Raw genomic sequence first — 16,467 nt, forward strand, 5'->3', positions numbered from 1 at the left:
TTGGGTCATCGCAGGTAGTGTAAGTAAAGAATTGTGGGCATGGGTTGGTTAATGTAAAAAGAAAAAACAATTGCGTTGAATTCCGATTACCATTTTTTGGGTCGTGTCGAGGGAGAAGAATGCAAAGGTTTTTGAAGGAATTAAAACTGACTTTGTAGACATTAGGGATAGATGGATTCACACTTTTAGTGTTATTTTGTTAGATCATGACATAGTAGATTGAGAAGATATTGGGTTAGTCATTGACCACTTGCTTGATCTACAATTATTTTGTATAAGGGCGATACCTCCTTGGTACCTTTATTTATAATAATACTTTTCACTTTTATCTCAAAAAAAAAACTGCAGCCATGCAGCCCCAAGACATATGAGTAAAAAATCATAGAAACTCTGAGCACTCCGAAAACACCTGCTATGGCTCGGAGGTGGTTGACACCACCTCTACGAATTAGCTTCAGAAGGTCCAGTGTAGTGGACCTTGTTGCAGAACTTCATGAGAAACTGCCACACTTGTTGATGCAAGCTCTCACAATCGCTGTCTCTTGCTATCTTGGATTCTAACATCTTGTCTTACACGGGCCTTTGATATGCTATTAGTGTCTCCAGTTGAGTCACCTGCCAAATGGTTGCTGACGTCTGATGATAGGAAGCCAGTGCGTGAACCCAACGTGTGCCTAGCCACTAGTAGACCTTGCTCAATCTGTTCTATTTTCACTTTTTAAATTGGGTTTTACCAAATTGGTTCACCTAAACCAGTTTGCCCCTCTTAGATTGGCTTTCGGGAGTTCAAAAGTCTACTCTTCTTATTTTCCAATATCTTTCACAAATTTAATGTGATGAAAAAGGTTTGAACATGTGGTGTTATAAGGAAGAGAATGAATTATTGCTCGAGGATGATAGAGTTGACAATTTTTTCTTGATAGTATCTAGCACAAGTATGCAGTTCAAGTGAAAAACGATCAAAAGTATTCTACAATTTTCAAACCATTGCCCATTGTGGAAATTAATATAAGAAACTTGTTATCATTATGATTGTTGCAGAAATTTTGTTTCAATATCTGTAGTTGAACGACTTAATGTTTTGTCAGAATTGCATCCAAACCATAGAGATCAGCTTGGAAGGATCCTTTGAGCATTTTGGTAACTCAAAAAAGTCTTGTTTCTATTCATCATGCTACCTGAAGTGATCCAATCTTGTGCAGTGTAGTTCCTTAATGTCATACATATTCTTCTAGGTCAACCTTGGTTTTTGATCAACAATGTTAAGCATGATGAGACTACCAATATTTATCGTTTTATGCTCAACATGAAGGATGTGGTCAATATTTATTGTTGTTCTAGGTCCACTTGGGACTACAAAAGAGATGAATAAATATAAACATCCATAAGTACCTACAGGCGATAAAAAAGATAAAGAGAATGAGCCGATTGAAGTTGAGAAATGATAAAAACTCTCATGTCTTCCAAAAAATAAAGAAATTGAGGTTATTCAAGTTCTTTCATTAGCTAAGGAGACTTCTATAGAAGTTCAATGTAAGGACCGACTTAAAGCAATAACTGGGACTAATAATGTTCAACTTAAAGATGAAATGCAAGTGCAAATTAGTCAATATGTTGATCTCATTCTCCCACTAGGATTTCATACTCATTAACAATTATATGTTTGTATTGTGTTTGTTGTTGAAGAAAATGACTATGCACATAATTTGTTAAATTCTCATTAAAAAGGCTCAAGGATTACCTTGCATCGTTCACTATTTCAAAGCTCACGGACAAGTTTTCTCCAATCAGGAGAGAGTGATGCAGAATGGATTATTAGAATATTTTAGTTCTATTAAATGTAAAATTATTATATTATTTAGGAGCATATTTTTATAGTTTTAGTAATTTTGGGATTTTATTCTTTTTAGTATTTAGTTTTCTTATTTGTTTTAGTATTTCGTATTTGTATTGATAGTTCATAATTATTGGAAATAGTATTGCCAGATTACTTTACTGTTTCTCAATCTAGTTAGGAAAAACCTATTTAGCACTTCATAAATATGGTTGTAACCTCTTGAGAGGATTCATTTGAGTATTCAATAATATATTTTGCAAGTTTCTTTTTTTAGTTATGTGATACAATCAAACTTTTATTTATAATGTTTAAGACTTCTTAGATGTAATGTCTAAGAAACCTTATGTGTGATGTCTAGGTTTTTTATCCCTAAATCCTTAGTATACAAATCGACCTTATTTGTCCTACATGCCTTTATTGTAAAACTTGTCTTTATTGGCTTGATGGTTATGGCATTTTCATTAGGAGCCTAAGTCTTTATGGCACAAGTTGATAAGAGTAAGTTTGGCCTACATCAAATGGTTAGGACCAAAATCAGTGCTTCTACAACTAACAGGAGTCTGTAGAAAGCTATCTCAGCCAACCACTCAGTTTTAGGCTGGCTTACAGTTCTCATTTTCTCTTTTCCAAGATGATCTTAAATCGATGACATGTCGTAGGGCGTTCCTTGTTTGTACAATCTTTTTCAAATTTGATAATTCTTTGTTGGCCATTGCTCGTGAAATTTGTTCTTTGATTTAACTTGTTGATTTTGCTGTCCTTTCTCATTTTAGAGTTGGTTTTTGGACTTGTCTCATAAATTTACATGCTATTCTTTCTTTGCCATATTATCCCATAATCTCTCGACCTACAATGATGTTTTCACCAAGCTTTTTCTGGAAGCCTTGAAGATTAAGGTATTTGTTTGGACTACAGTTTTGAATAGGCTGAATAATAATGATTTACTCCAAGATCATGAATAGAATCATGCGTTATTGGGGTGTGTGTGATGTTTACAATGTCACTGAATCCCGTAGCCACCTTTTTTTGCATTGTGATGTTGCTTTGGGTCTTTTGAAAATTTGCCGAACTAGGCTGCAATAATTAATTACAATGATGTTATATGTACAAGTGTCCCTATGATCAAGGCATAATCAAGGCAGACATGATCAGGGAATAAATCAAATAATAAAGGAGACATGATCAAGACAGGAAAATATGCAAGAAAATATACACCAAATATTTACCTATGTTATACGATCTTCTTCCATAATCTCCTCCATTTATTCCTCCAATACTCCTCCTCAAGTTGGAGCATGAAGATTGGAAATGCCCAACTTGCTGAGTAATTCATGGAATCGATCATTGCCGAGAGCTTTGGTAAAGATATCAGCTAGCTAATTTTGAGAGGCAATGGATTGAGTTGAAAAGTGTTGTGACTGAATGTGTTGCCGAATGAAATGACAATCTATTTCGATGTGTTTGGTACGCTCATGAAATACTGGGTTAGCCGCTATGTGAATGGCAGCACGATTATCACAGAAAAACGGAACTGTTCCTGCATGTTTGACATCAAAATGTTATAATAATATGAGAAACCATATGATTTTACACGTAGTGTTGGCTGTAACACGATATTCTACTTCAGCAGAGGAACGGGAAACTATTGTTTGCTTCTTAGAACGCCATGTTATTGGTGAAGATCCAAGAAAGATGACATAACCAGTTGTCAACTTTCTTGTGGTTGGACATCTTGCCCAATCTACATCAGAATATGCTTGTAGTGTTAATGACTCATGTGAAGGTAGTAAGATACCTTGTCTTGGAGTGCCGTTGATATAACGAAGTACTCTATGTGCAACTTCAAGGTGAGGTTGTCGTGGAGAATACATGAATTGATTAAGTAAATGGATTGCATAACATATGTCTGGGTGAGTGATGGTGAGATACAATAAGCGGCCAATTAGTCGACGATAATGTTCCAGATCAGCACATAGTTCACAGAATCATTAGAAAGCCTGTGTTGTCGATCCATAGGAGAATGAACTATTTGTAGCCAGTGAGATCACTATCAGCTAAAATATCAAGAGCATACTTACATTGGCTCAATTGCGATAGAAGAGTGAGCCACTTCAACTCCAAGAAAATATTTGGGTTTGCCAAGATCTTTGATGTGAAATTTGGTATCCAAATAATGCTTCAGCTTAGAGATGCGTTCAATATTTGTCCCCGCAATGATAAGATCATCAACATATATGAGGACGACAATGAATGATCCATCATTAGATGATAAAGTGAATAAAAAATGATTTGCATTTGATTGCTTGAAGCCAATATTAAGGAGAGAAGTGGTTAATTTTTTATACCAATCGCGAGAAGCTTGGCGAAGGCCATAAAGAGATTTTTGCAATCGACAAACTCACTGCTCCCCCTGTTTAGCAAATCACTGTTGAATTTTCATGTACACGTCTTCGGCCAAATCTTCATGTAAGAAGGCGTTATTCACATCTAATTGATGTAGTTCCCAATTATTCAATGATGCAAGTGCCAATAAGCACCAAACTATGACCGGTTTGGCAACGGGTTCAAAAGTCTCATGGAAGTTGATTCCTTTAATTTGAGTGTAGCCTTTAGCAACAAGACAAGCTAATGTTTGATGCTTGCATCTGGTTTATACTTGACTTTGTGAATTCATTTGGAATCAATAGTCTTCTTTCCAGGAGATAAAGATTCTAAAGTCCAAGTATTATTTGCTTCTAATGTAGAAATTTCCTTAGCCATTTCATCTCTCCAATGCTGAAATTTGACTGCTTAAGAAAATGACTTTGGCTCATCATTAGATGTGATGGCCGCTAGAAAACCAGTGTGATTAATAAAAAAAAAATTGAATAAGAAAGACATTGTGAAAGAGGACATATCATCGAGTTTGCTGATGCAAAATTTGTGGGAGCGAGGAAGGGAGGCAAAGTGTACTCTAGCCAAATAAACGACGTGAGACTTGTCGTTGCTGTTTGTCTTCTCTTGGAGCAATTTTTGAATTAACATTATGAATCTCATCATGTGATTGATTTTGTGGAGATAATGATTTTTCTTCAACCCTTTCAATCTCAGCGATGTCTTGAAGTTGTGGTTGAAACAAGGTAGAAATAATTGGTTCTAATTGTTGAGAAGTATCCATTGATGTTGAAGTAGATGCAACAGAACAATCATCATAAGATGGACTCCCACCTGATTTTGAGAACCCAAAATTCTCTATTGTAGATCTGGTGTCATTTAATTTACCATCAGAAATATCAAATTGATTTAATCCTGCAAATGAGAATATTTTTTCAAAGAATTGTATATGTCAAGAAACATAAATTTTTTTACTTTTAAGATCATAAATTTTGTATCCTTTTTGTCCATTTACATACTCAACAAAGACACCTGGCTTAGTTCGTGATGCAAACTTGTCTTGTGGCTTGTCATTCATATGTCTATAACAAAGACATTCAAAGCTCCTTAAATGATCATAGGCAGTTCGTCTCCTCTTCAGCAATATTTCATAAGGAGTTTTATCTTTTAAAACAGAAAGTGGCATACGGTTGATTAAATATGCTACAGTTAGGACACACTTACCCAAGAATGAGATTGGAAGACTTGCTTGAAAACACAAAGCACGTGCCACCTCCAAAAGGTGTCTATGCTTGCGCTCGGTGACTCTATTTTGTTGGGGTGTGTATGTGCAACTAGTTTGATGCTCCATTCTATGATCAAAATAATAACTCCTTAGTCATCATGTGTGAACTCAAGTCCGTTATATGTACACAAAATCTTAACTCTCAAATTAAATTAAGTATAAACTCAATTAAAGAACTGTACCAAGTATGCTTTGGTTTCTAATTTATTCTTCATAAGAAATAACCATGTTGTTCGATTGAAATCATCTACCAAAGTCAAGAAGTAATGACATCCAGAATAAGATTTTGTTTTATATGGGCCCCAAATATTACAATGTACTAAATCAAAAATATTCATGGTCTTATTCATACTAACAAGAAAAGATAATCCAATCTGTTTTTGCTCTACAGCAAGCATTACAAAATAAGTTCTTGAAATTAAAAAAGACAGATAAATCTGGAACCAGGTGAATGCGATTTATTAGCAAATGCCATAACCGACGATGCCACAAGTCTGCTTCAATTGTATCAGCAGCAATGAAGGCCTTCTCCCCTCTCATCAGCTCCAAATAATAGAGACCATTTCGCTCTCTACGAATCCAATAAGCTTCCTCGAGGCTTAGTCTTGAATCACAAAAAAAACTCCGGCAGAAAGATTTCAAACAATTTAAATCTTTTGTCAGTCTACAAACAAATAGTAAATTGAAACAAAAATTGGCAACTCCCAGAACTTGTTCAAGTATTAATTTATTTCCAACATCTATTTGACCCGTTGCATGAACTTTAACTGTTGCACCATTAGGAATTTGTACTGATGGCATATCGGGTTGAAGAAAAGTTTTGGACAAAGATTCAATATCACAAGTCATGCGATTTGTGGCCCCTGTATCCACTGCCCACTAGTCATTCTCCTTATCGAAAAAAATTGGAGGTTGCCATATTCGCAGATGGATTACCTTCTGTTCTTTCCAGACCCTTTAAAACAGCTAACAACTGCTGATGTTGGGCAAAAGTCAGACCTGGAATTGGAAATTTTGTGTTGTCTTCTGATGCAACGAAAGCTGTGTTGGAAGATTTCCATGTGCACAAGACTGATCTGTCTCAACTTGCTTGCCACTCTTATTTCCCGATCTACGCCAATCTGATGGGGTAATTGATCACCTTGAAACAATATTCCTTGCTGTGATTAGTTTCCCCACAATGAACACAAAGTAGAAATTGATTTCTGCTTCCATGGTCACTCTTCTTTTGTTTTAATTCATTCTTTCTTGCAAGTAGTGCTGCTCCTTCACTGGTGGGAGTTAGAATCGCTGCAACTGATTGCTGCTTCTCTTCTTGTGCTGCAATGGCATAGACTCTCACAAGGTTTGCCAATGGATCTACATTCAATATCTGTGACCTGACAATTGAGTAAACATTATAAAACCCCGTTAGAAAATCAAATACCTTTTCTTCTTCACGTATGGACTGGATCTGCTTTGCCGCACCACATTTACATCCGCAAGTGCATAATGGAATTAGATTGAGGTAACACTTTTTGTATATGGATTGCACCCCCTTGGTGCTTTGTTTATATATTTTTATTTTTTTATTTAAAAAAAATGGAATTGGATTGAGACTTTGCAATTTATCCCTAGTAGATTTTAATTTTCCATAATATGCTGAAATCGAGGACTTCTCCTGCTGTAAGAGCGCTATTGCTCGTTTCAACTCATATACTCTAGGTGTTATGCTTTGAGCAAATCTCTGTTCCAAATCTTCCCATGCCTCTCTTGCTGTCTCGACATGAGCCGCACAACCTTGAAGCTCTTTAGCAAGTGTGTTTGTTAACCAGGACAGAACAACCGCATTGTATTGCATTCAAGGTTGAAAATCTGGCAAGCTGGCATCAGGTCTTTTAATCACTCCATTCACAAAACCAGCTTTGTTTTTGAATTGAAGTGCATTCATAAAATTGTGCCTTCAAGTGAAATAGTTGTCTCCATTTTCCCTAAGAGAGTGTGTGACAAAAATCAAGCCTGGATCGTCAGATGGGTGTAGGTAACAAGGAGAACCTTCAACAGCTTTGTTAGAAGGTATAATTTCGGTGGTCATACTTCAGATTTGCTGTTTATAAACCTACTCTAATACCATGAAATTTGCTGAACTAGGCTGCGATAATTGATTACAATGATGTTATATATACAAGTACTGTCCCTATGATCAAGGCATAATCAAGACAGACATGATCAGAGAATAAATCAAATAATAAAGGAGACTTGATCAAGGTAGGAAAATATGCAAGAAAATATACACCAAATATTTTGCCTATGTTATAGTGATCTTCTTCCATAATCTCCTCCATTTATTCCTCCAATATCTTTAGGCAAGTTTCTTTGATACTTGGAGTTCTCTTGGTATCCCCTTCTCCTATTGAGGTGTTCATTTCTACTACCCACCAGGACAGGTGGAAGGAGGTTTATGCCATAAGACCCCTTTTCACTGGGTTATAGATGATTTGATTGGAGAGAAATATGAGGATTTTATAGATTAATTTTCTGACTTTTTGATTCTTTGGAGTACGTTGTCTTTGTTGGTGTGTTAGAATATTTTGAAAAATTATTCTTTGTCTGTCTATCTGACTTAGAGATTGACTAGCAACTCTTTATTGAAATTTTCTGGTTCTCCTCTCATTTTCTTTTGTGAGGATATCTAGTTGTCTGTTGATGTCCTTCTCTTTCTAATAGTGATTCTTTTTCTATAAAAGAGAGCAACATTCTTAAAATTTGGACCTGTTAAGGTTCTCTTGGTTGACATCTGTTGAGGTGTTTCCACACCTGACTAACAGCTACCTGTTTCATGGCTGCCTTTGGCGTTATAATCTAGGTTTTTTCTCTCCAAATGTTTGGAGAAGTTTCGGTCTGCTACTCTAACTTGAATGTTTTTAACCCATCTTATCTGCATGGCATTGGAAGACTAAGGAGCATAAGATCTTGCGGAAAAGGGCTGTCTTGGCCAGTTTATGGATCATTTAGCTGGAGCTAATAATAGGAATTAAGCATCAATTTCAACCGTCTCATGTGGTTCGGGATAAAGTGTTCTTTTGCTTCGCTCTGGTAGGGATGTGTTTATCTTTGTTGCATAGAAATTGGATGTCTATTCTATTGTTGGGTCTTTTGTTTTGTTTTGTTTTTTTTTCGTTTTTTTCCTGGTTGATTTATTATCCTCTCATTTTATTTGCAACATCTTTCTCCTTTACTAATATTTCTTTTTTTTTAATGAAAGAAAAAGAAGACATGCACATGTCCGAAATAAGACTAAGTATTTTTTAGTGCCATTTAGAATATCATAACGCTAGAAGGTCTTTGTAAATTTTAAATAAGTCAACAATTCTTGATTTTCTAGTAGCTGTGCTATTGCTTCAATAACACAATAGTAGGGAAACTGAAAGTAGTGACCAAATCAATGAACATAGGTTTTGGCTGACATGGATGAGACTAAAGTCCATTCTTCCTAATACATAAAGCAGAGCTGTGGCTTTCTAACTTTTAGGTTTTGATATTATATGTTGCTACATGCTTTGTCCTCCTTTGGATTTTGGATATGTAATTCTTGTTAATAATGCAACACAGCCATGGTACCTTTTCTTGAATTCTGAAATTTTGATGCTTCATACCAAAAAAGAAAATAAAAAGAGATGAAATGCTCTTGATGCCCTTTATTCTGAGCTGTTTTTGCATTAAGACGATCCTCCTAATCCTGAAGTTGAATCATCTTGGTTTCATGCAGGTACCGGAACCTCATTGAAAGGGCTTTGAGAGCAAGGCTCGTCTATGAGAGCCCTAATATGAACCGAGCTGTCAGCTTTGAGTACATGAATCGCCAGCTAGTCTGGAATGAATTTTCGGTAAATTTTTTTCTCTTCTGTCAGGAAAGTTCCCTTCCCCGTGATTTTGATTTCATGAATGTATTTCATGTTTTCTCATCTTAGGATAAACTTGCATATGCTGATAATTCTGCATAGGCTACCCAAACTACTAGGTTAATTAAGCTACCCAAAACTCACATGCTTGACACCCAGATCTTAGACATCTTGTTCTTGCCAAAAGTACCTTAGCAGCTGAAAGGTTACACTTGCAATCCTTCTAATTCCAGGCAGATAGTAAGCATATTCTAATATAACTCAAACTTTTATTTATCTCCAGTAGAAAGTAGATAGACCCTGAAAGTTGCCAACATCGATTATATTTCTTGGTTTAGGCTACTATTTAATGGCTCTAATTTTTCAGGGTCAGCTGCAATGTACTCAGCAGAGATTAAGAATCCTAGGAAGAGCACTTTAGTTTGTAAAAATAACATTTCCTAAATTTAGCATAAAGCTTAGCTTTTCTAAATTGAGCATAAAGCTTAGTTTCTCTACATTTTCTAAATTGTAAGTGTTGCAAGACTTGTCTAAGAGGATCCAGATAGTAACTTTAGATTTTCTATAAATCAAGATGTCATCAAAATAAATTACATGAATTTTCAAATAGTTGTTCCAAGATGTTGTTCATCATTCTCGTGGAAATACTATTAGCATTAGAAAGTCCAAAAAGCTTGAGTTTTTTTTTTCGGATAGGAAAAGAAAAAATATTGTTAAGGAAATATACAAAACAAGGATTATGTGACCTCTTCAGAACAAAAAAAAAAAAAGAAAAGAGAGGAAGTGATACGGAATAAAAGATCCTAAGGTGACATAATTCAGTAATAAGAATATGATGCAGAATCAATAAAGGAAGATGAACATTTTTTGGAAGTTTTACACTAAAAGGAGTAAAAGATGTGATTTCTTTTTCTAGTAGAAATAGATGTTTTGAAAAGTCTTACAATAAAGAAAAATAGAAAAGTTTCTTATTTTACTAATTCTTTCCAATTTTTATTATTATTTTTTTAGATAAAAAATGTGAGAATTAGATAAATGAAGGCACCAAAGGGGTGCTGTCCATGTACAAAAAATTTATAAGTGGTCAGTAAGTATATCTAAAAAGACCGCAAAATCTTCAGGACTATAAAAATCATGTCCCAAAACCATAGAACCAAAAAAGTGAAGCCATCTTTAATTTTGACAAGTGGTTCTTCTTTACCCACAAATGCCCTATTGTTTCTTCTTTCTAAATAATCCACATAATGGATAAGGGGATGAGACGCGAAACACCATGATCATTTCTCAGCTCCTCCCAAGCTAATAATTCAGATCTAACCGTTCCAGCCATAACCCAGCTGATGCCAAGAAGGCTATAAATGAGAACCAAAGACCGTAGGTGAAAGGACATTCAATCAGGAGGTGGTTACAGGATTCAGCGTTACACTTGCAAAGAAAACATCTGTTCACCAGGGTTATTCCTTATTTCATCAGATTTTCTACAGTCAGAATTCATTCTTTAGCCGCTTCCCAAGCAAAAAAAGAGATACAAATCGGAGCTTTAGATTTCCACACAATTTTAGTAGGGAAAATATCTTGGTTCAACCTGCCATCACTCACCAGGTGACTGTAGAAGGATTTAACGGAGAAAGAACCATTTTTCTTTAACTTCCAAGTGAGCTTGTCGGGGTTGCTGTTGAGCTTGACAGTATCAATAAGGTGTAACAAATCAATATATTCCCCAATTTCCCAATCATGAAGGTGCCTGGAAACAATTACAGACGAGAATCCATCTCTGTGTGCATCCATAACAGAAATATGCTTGTTTTGGACGAGATCGTTCCAGAAACTAATTCTGTTACGACAACCAATCTGCCATTTAATGCAAGTAAGGACATCTCTTTGTTGAAGCAAAATACTTTTCCAGAAACCCGTACCATGTTTTCTGTGAATGCAGAAGCTGTCTACGATTCCATCACTGGTACCCTTGCCCCATTTTGCCTCAATAACATTCTTCCATAAGCTGTCTTCATCAGTCCAAAATCTCCATATTCATTTTCCCAGGAGGGATCTGTTCAGCTCCTTAAGTGATCTCAGACCAAGACCACCGGCATTTAACGGCCGTTTCACATCTTCCCACTTTACCAAATGATATTTTCTCTTTAGTGGTGTTAACCTTATGTCATATAGAATTTCTTTCTTTGGGCCTAGGCTAAATTTTTTTTTTTTGTGGACTTAAGAAGTGTCATCTTACCATTGTGCTCGAACATGTATGTATTCTCCTTACAATGTTGTGTCGCATCAAGATCAAATAGCTAGGAGTATTCTATGATAAATATGAATACTGTCCTAAGAGTATCTTATGTCCTCGAAGGGACTAACATGAATAATCTCCACAGATAGGATATGACTATCATCTCATCCTTGTATTCTCACATGTGAATATGAGTTGATTGACAAAGTGGTCTTATCCAACCAAGATACTTCATATTATGTTTCGACTCAACAGCTGCTACCTTATAGACTACATTCCTTACCCTGCCATTTATCTATGTCCAATTTGATCCTCTTTGCTAAATTTATAAATTTATGAAAAAATGCAATTTGCTTTCACTTGTCATTTTTTTTGGGTTAGTAAAGAGACATCTATTAGCATTATAATAATGATTCTCATTCTCTAATTCATCATTAAGGTCAATGATATAAAGCTATAATTGAATAGATCATTTGTGTCCTTATGATAGTGGATGACGTGGGGTGGAGGATGATGACTCCACGAATCAACAACACCTCAATCATGAGCCCAGTATATTCAGAATTCAGCAACTTAACTATTGAAATCCAATCCTCCCTATTTGAATCACAGTAAATGCATTGCAAGGTTGTCAAGGTAACTGAGAAATAAAAAGAATGAGCAAAGACGTCACAACTTATCTGATAAGTCGATCCTGATTCCCTGCCTCATCAAGGTGGTCTACCCCTAGCTTGAAAACGCTTGAAGAATACTCACAAATTAGCAAAAGATAATTCAACAGCGAAAGCTGAAATTTTATTCTGAATTCTCAAAAGTGTTTTTTACAGCCTAATGGTGAGGCCTTTATATAGGCATTCACCTAAATAATTCTAATTAAACTCTAATAAAAAAATAGCCTTATCCTAATCCCTAAACAAAAAGTATTTAATTAAATATTCTTAGGGATAAAATTAACAATAAAATACTAATAGAAAAATTAATAAAATAAGGCTGGAATTATCCCATGCGATTTTGGATTAAAACACATGGAGAAAAGGAGTCTTTCTTGGACATGGCTGGCTGCCTGCATGCTTCACCCATGCAGGTGGAAGCTTCTGCCCAAGCGTGCGGCTCATGCGCACGCACAGCTCCCGTGCATGCACGCCTCTTCCACACGTGGGCTACCCATAGGTGCAGCATGATCCAGCCTGCTTCTCTTTGGTGCGGCAACCTTGGGCCGTGAGGCCTTGAGGCCTTCTCGGGTTGAGCCAAAAGTTGGCCTTTATTCTTGCCTTGTGATTCTCCAAGCCCAAAAGCATCATTTGGGCATTAAGCTTTCTTTGAACAAACTTGGACCATTCTTTAGAATAATCCTATTTAGAAAAGTAGTTAGGGATGTAGTTACTTTCCTCTTTGGATTGTTCCAGTTTTTAGAAAACTTGGGCTCACTTTCCCGTTTGAGACAATCCCGTTTAGGAAAACAAAGAGTTTTAGAATTGCTTGCCTGTTTGGGACGGGACTTGCGGGATTGCATTATTGGAACTAAATTTGAGTCATTTGGAACCACATCATCTCTCTTTTTTCAAAAAGATACGTTCTCAAATGTAGGTGTAGGATCATGGGAACTGAAGCACTGGGCTTCATAATTTTGGTGAAGCACTAGACTTTAGGAGGATAAACAATGACAGCCAAATGATGATCCTTGAGGAATAGAGTTATTCGAAGTTGGGGGCTTAAGGTACTTCTCTATCTCTAGAACTTAATGGAATGCTGTCTCAATATTGAAAGGGACTAGAATTTTAATATTGAAAGGGACTAGAATTTTACTCCTTTCTTGATTTCAGGGCACAATCCATGAATGGACCTAACTAAATTCGTACTAAGCTCTTTGCTCATTTCACATATATGCACTTTCTCTTCAAACTTAGCCATGTGCATTTGGTTCAAATTTCATTTCTATTAAATTGGATGAAGAAACAAAACAAATGAGACAAAAATTTAAATGAAAATGACATTATAATTCCAAGTCGTTTTACTACATTGCAGAAAAGGGAGGGCTTATAGCCAGTTCTTCAAGATAAGTTTACTGAAAAATTTATCAGTGTGCGATTCATAGAAGCAGCAAAAGGAAGGAGTTGGTTAGGAAGTTAGTTTCTTTAAGGAATAATAAAAGTTGGAAGTCTTTAAGTATTTTTGTTAAAGTTTTTAGATTTAGATTAAAAAATTAGAATAAAAGTAGAAATATGAATCTAGTAATTAGAATAAAACTAGGAGTATCATGAATAAGATCATCACCATAGGCCAGTAAGGCCAGAAAACTGGGGAGCGAGGAGCTTTCCTGCTTTGGGCCTTCACATTAGATGGCTCTGTGACCAGATCCTCTCTGGGACTTTAAAGCTATTCTTTATCTAATTCAAATTAGGTGTGTTTGATTTGGCAAGTGATAATACAAATTCATTTTTGTGAAACTGAAGATATGAGTGAAATTTGATTAATCATGTATTAAATATGTAAATCAATAAGTAAGTTCTGCATATTAAATATAAGAATAGTTTGAGAATAAAATAGATTTCACCAAATAAAACTTAGAGGTGGACTGCCTCAGATTGTAGAGCAATTGATTACTCATGTCTACTCAAAGAGCAATAGGTGGATTCCCTAAAGCTTCCCAAGGGTTCTGAAGAGTTTGCCAAAACTAAACTTTTGGATTCAACTGCTGCAGCCGTTGGATAGAAGAAGATGGAATAATCCTCCAATTTTTTACAGTACTTTACTATGACAATAAGAAATCCTGGTGAGGCAATGCCTAGAACTTAAACTACACCTAATAAAAACTGATTTTAAAAAAAATAATAATAATCATTGCTCAATCTTTGTCATCACAGAGGAACCACAACTTAATTTGCATGCACTGGAAGGAAACAATAGGTTCCTAAAATATCTTGGACTAGAAAAGACTGGCTAAATTTATTCAATCCGCATAGAGTCAAGTTCAAGTTTTCATTATTGTTTTGATTCTGTAGTCTGAACCATCCTATTATTTTTCTAGGCTATTGCTTTTATATAGATCTTTATGAAGACAATAAATAAGACTGGAAATGTAAATTGTGGTAATGTTAATGGGCCAGCTTAAAGTTATTCACCCTGGCGGTATTGTGTTTGGATTTGAGGATGTTTTATCTTGTGAAGTCATGAATCGTTATTCAATAAATTCATTTCATCAGGAATAATTAGACAACACATGCAAGTTTCTATTCAGTGACAAAGATTGGCAAAAGCTTATGCTGTCCATTATCATAGATGGAGCTGCTTTGGTACTTAACTTTGTTCACTTGTTTGTAGGAAATGTTGTTATTGCTTCTTCCTCTTCTCAACTCATCGACCTTCAAAAATCTTCTGCGGCCATTCTCGAGGGACAAATCTTCCAGCTCCACAGAGGATGAAACTTCTTGTCCAATATGTCAAGCGAGCCCAACTATTCCCTTTATGGCTCTACCTTGCCAACACAGGTTCAAGCTGAATTCTTTAATTTCTAGGACTAATTTTATTTTAAATAAGTTAGCTCCACAATCTAGATCATAATCCGATACCTAATTTGCATGGTGTGAAAAATCTTAAGCTTTTTTTTTCTGAAATGAAAAGTTAAGTTTATTACGTTGAAGAGTATGTACAAGCAACACTACAGATTGGATTTTTGAGCTATGTGAAGCTTGTTTGGCTCAAAATATAATCCATAAATGCATAATGACTTGCATTTGGGATACATGAAGTAACACCTATCACCCAAAGATCACTGGTTATCGATGGTGGTTATGGGTTCGTTGCATTTTAAAAAAAGGTGGTGTATGGGATAATTATATGGTGTTAATACACTGAATACTTGTTTCGAAAGAAGTTAATACACTGAATACATTTGGTATTCTTTTCCCTGGATCAATGTGAGGGATAGGAATTTGAAACTGAGATATTTTTTAGGTAAGGTGGCTACCACATGGAGTATTCCCTGATCAAAGCTACAACATGGAGTATTCCCTGATCAAAGCTTTCTCACTAGTTCATCTCCTATAAATAGATCATAATGTTTCCAATTGCTTAAACGCACTTCCAAATCTGGAGGTTTGAACAGATTTTCTCTAAAATGGTGACAATGTAAATGGCAGGTACTGTTATTACTGTCTCAGGACAAGGTGTGCAGCGGCTTCAACATTCCAGTGTTCCAGATGTAGCGTGCCAGTGACTGCCATGCAGCGGCATGGTGGCTTAGTTGACCAAAAAAACTCACAGCTATTGACTTATAGATAAGGGTAAACAAGAAAGGCGCTGAAAACTTGGAAAAATGCATACAAGAAATGCCAGAATGTGGCGGATAAATTGATCAAGAAATGCTGTACTTACCTTGAAAGTTGTATTACCCCTGGAAACCTGGGGACCATTCTTTATTGTCTGTCGCCTTATGATGCAGTAATTTTTCACCTTGTTGGATATATCCTCAGCGCCGTTTGCAATTATTTCCATTATTTTTTTTTTTCAAATTTGGTTTGCAACAAGTTAAGCGGACTTCATTTGCAGCGAACTCGTGTATTATATATATACATATATATAAGAGAGTTTTGATTAATGAGAGGACATTTTTTGCCAAAATATAAACCCAAGACAAGTAACAAGTGAAACTGACAACGTTTAAGAAATTGAGAATACTAATTGCCCCTCCTATGATATTTCCAATGACTACTTTGGGAAGATTCAAAGTGTATTTTGGCACAGGTGAAATCTTAATTGTCGTGCTGTAGCTTCACATGCGATTTCATAGGCCAGGATTGCTTTCAGCTTGATAAGTTAAACTTTTTAAGCCAGTCGGAGATCTAAGTTGGGATTGGAC

General features: G+C 35.7%; 1 protein-coding gene across 5 annotated transcripts in view; it reads left to right on the top strand.

Annotated features, from left to right (window-relative positions):
• TED3 (Pex2/Pex12 N-terminal domain-containing protein / zinc finger (C3HC4-type RING finger) family protein) overlaps positions 1-16,206 on the top strand; it is a 32,609-nt gene extending 16,403 nt beyond the window's left edge. For 2 of the 5 annotated variants that reach the window (XM_088218130.1, XM_022036222.2), the window contains 3 exons: positions 9,244-9,361; positions 14,931-15,097; positions 15,749-16,206. In XM_088218130.1, coding sequence (XP_088074256.1) covers positions 9,244-9,361; positions 14,931-15,097; positions 15,749-15,890 — 427 coding nt within the window. In that variant the 3' untranslated portion in view covers positions 15,891-16,206. Of the gene's footprint in view, positions 1-8,429; positions 8,571-9,243; positions 9,362-14,930; positions 15,098-15,563; positions 15,614-15,748 lie in introns of those variants that run through there. The other 3 variants (XM_088218131.1, XR_015818536.1, XR_015818535.1) reach the window with 3 other exon arrangements.
• Positions 16,207-16,467: the final 261 nt, after the last annotated feature.

This window comes from Carica papaya, chromosome 4 (assembly GCF_054855325.1).
Source record: "Carica papaya isolate Zhongbai chromosome 4, ASM5485532v1, whole genome shotgun sequence".
In the NCBI taxonomy this organism is placed as follows: Eukaryota; Viridiplantae; Streptophyta; class Magnoliopsida; order Brassicales; family Caricaceae; genus Carica; species Carica papaya.